At 34.1% G+C, this 2,362-nt stretch overlaps 1 protein-coding gene across 1 annotated transcript; it reads right to left on the bottom strand.

The window, feature by feature from the left end:
* Positions 1-1,061: 1,061 nt before the first annotated feature.
* On the bottom strand, positions 1,062-2,103 carry LOC149550997 (ava biosynthesis cluster protein M-like). Its single transcript, XM_089790035.1, has 3 exons — positions 2,088-2,103; positions 1,842-2,003; positions 1,062-1,531 (listed from the first exon to the last, which is right to left on the bottom strand). The coding sequence occupies exons 1-3, from the start codon at positions 2,101-2,103 to the stop codon at positions 1,062-1,064; spliced, it is 648 nt and encodes a 215-aa protein (XP_089646161.1).
* Positions 2,104-2,362: the final 259 nt, after the last annotated feature.

Below are 2,362 nucleotides of genomic sequence, written 5' to 3'. Positions count from 1 at the left end.
GTAGACAAGAAAAAGAATATTGAGATATATTGCAAGAACTATGACTTATAGTATATTGTATTCTACTTCATATGATTTTCAATTAGTTGGATATATAGATAGTGATTTTGTAGGGAATATTGATGATAGAAGGAGCACATTTGGATATGCATTTCATCTTGGGATAGGTGTCGTAGCTTGGGCATCAAGGAAGCAACATGTAGTAACTCTCTCATTAGCTGAAGCAGAGTATGTAGTGAGAACAATAGCAACATGTCAAGTGGTATGGATGTGAAGGATTTTGAAAGACTTAATGCAAGCTCAAATGGTCCTACTACAATCTATTGTGATAACACATCAGCTATTACACTTTCAAAGAACCATGTGTTTCACAAGAAGACAAATCACATTGACACAAGGTATCTTTTCATTAGAGAGCTGGTTAGTAACAGAGAAATTAATCTACAACATTGCAGATTAGAGGGGCAATTTGTAGGTATCTTCACTAAGGCTTTAGCACAAGGTCGACAATTTGAGATTTTGAGAGAAGCTTTGGGAATTGTAAATATTAATGAAGTTTGTAATAGTAGATAGTAGAAATTAAGGGGGAGTTCTAGAAATATTAATTTCTACTTAAATTAATTTTCTCATGTCCATCATTAGATGTTTCTAGATTTTCAGTTTTAGATATTTTGGTTGTGTTGGCTACTGTACTTTTAGAACTATGTAGATATATTGTCTTGTCGACTAAAACTAGATATTTCTATAATATTGTACACTTACATATAAAAGAGGCATTATGTATTCATTTGAATCATAATGGTAAATGAAATACAATCTATTTTTATTGTGCCAAAACACATTGTGTTTAGTGTTTTTATTGTGCTGCCCATCCAACAAATGTTCCAAGGCATCTCATAAAAGTACTTGCATGTTAACATTACTCTATCACACACAGAGTAACAACCACCACCATAAAATAGGGACAGAATCTTTGGCAAAATGCACTGAAGACAAAACAAAGTCAAACTTTCTAAATTTTTGCTTGCTTGCTTGCTTACATTATTGGGAAACTCACATTTTTATTGGTTTTTCAAGGGGCGTTTGCAAAACGCCTCTGTTTCGTTGACACAAGGAAATGGTATGTTTCCCGGAGGCAAAGGAACGCCCAAGAAATGGCAGAGAAGAGCCCATCCTTCCTTCACATTGAATACCAGTAATTTGTGAGCAGGAACATCATTCTTCACTGCTTCCACATGCGCATCGTACACATCCATTGCATATTCTCTCTCTTCGAACCTCCCCCCGAACCAGCCTTCCCAAATAATCAATCTCATCAGGACCCTTCGTGACTCAGATATATTACTGGGTTCATTGTAAACACGGTAAACAGTGTTCTTTATACTCTCATACCATCTTTCCTTGTCCCTCACAGTCAGAACTATCTTTGCATCTGGACACTCTTCGATCAGTTCGCGATACACTGCTACAGATGACATGTGTACTGTTGCAGTGTACCCATTCAACACGCTCTTCAAATCATCCGACTTCCCTGTTTATGTCAACAGTACAGCATAATATGCAACTTTATAACATAGCTATCCTTCCTATAAAATGTATCGGTTACTAAATTTAAAAAAATTGAAAATAAATATTAATTTTTTTGAGATTTTTTAACATTTGAACTTTATGATTTGTATATTTTGTGATCAGAAACAATAAATTTTTTGAAAATAATTCACTGTGTTTTCTAAATATGAAAAAGAAAAACTCTTTTTTCATATTTATACAGTTTGTCTGAAGATTAAACAGCGCCTAGAATTTGAGGAACAAAGATTAAGTGTTATTCATTATAAGCTTACCGGACAAAATATCAAGCCATAGATCTGCATGATTATTCTTTATCATTTCAACAGTATGGTAGCAGTGGAAACCTAAGATGTTGAGGGCCTCTCTCAATGAGGAGGTGCCAGTTCGGGAGAGACCTGCCCTTATCACCTTCAGATTGAGTTTCTGTTTCTCCCCTGCACATTCTTTTAATTGAATAAATCATCATTTAAACTTTAAAGCAGATGCAGAGACTCTGTATGTAAAAGAGTGAATCATACCATTAATCTTCTCCATCTCCACGAAAGCTTCAATGTGAGAACAGAAAATGTGTACAATATTAGATGGAATATTTGTGAGGGTATCTAATAGCTGATAGAATATAATTATCACATTAGAGTTTTCTTCTTTCCATGGTTCAAATCCAACGGTTTAAACATCACACATTAGGGTTTGATTCTTAGACTAAAAACGTTAAACAATCAAAATTGACTTTTTATTTCTATGCTTAATTTCTTCTTTAGTGTGTGATGTTTAAAAATGACCATTTAAATGA

The sequence above is a fragment of the Cupressus sempervirens genome, chromosome 6 (assembly GCF_028749045.1).
Source record: "Cupressus sempervirens isolate cs-2001-9-10 chromosome 6, ASM2874904v1, whole genome shotgun sequence".
Classification (NCBI taxonomy): domain Eukaryota; kingdom Viridiplantae; phylum Streptophyta; class Pinopsida; order Cupressales; family Cupressaceae; genus Cupressus; species Cupressus sempervirens.
Note: the sequence above shows the minus strand (reverse complement) of the source record. Positions and strands in the feature narration are given on the sequence as shown.

Excerpts from the sequence above, each read along its gene's own strand:
- LOC149550997 (XM_089790035.1), bottom strand. Across the intron at positions 1,532-1,841 it reads ATGGCTTGATATTTTGTCCG|GGAAGTCGGATGATTTGAAG; the intron begins GTAAGCTTATAA and ends TGACATAAACAG.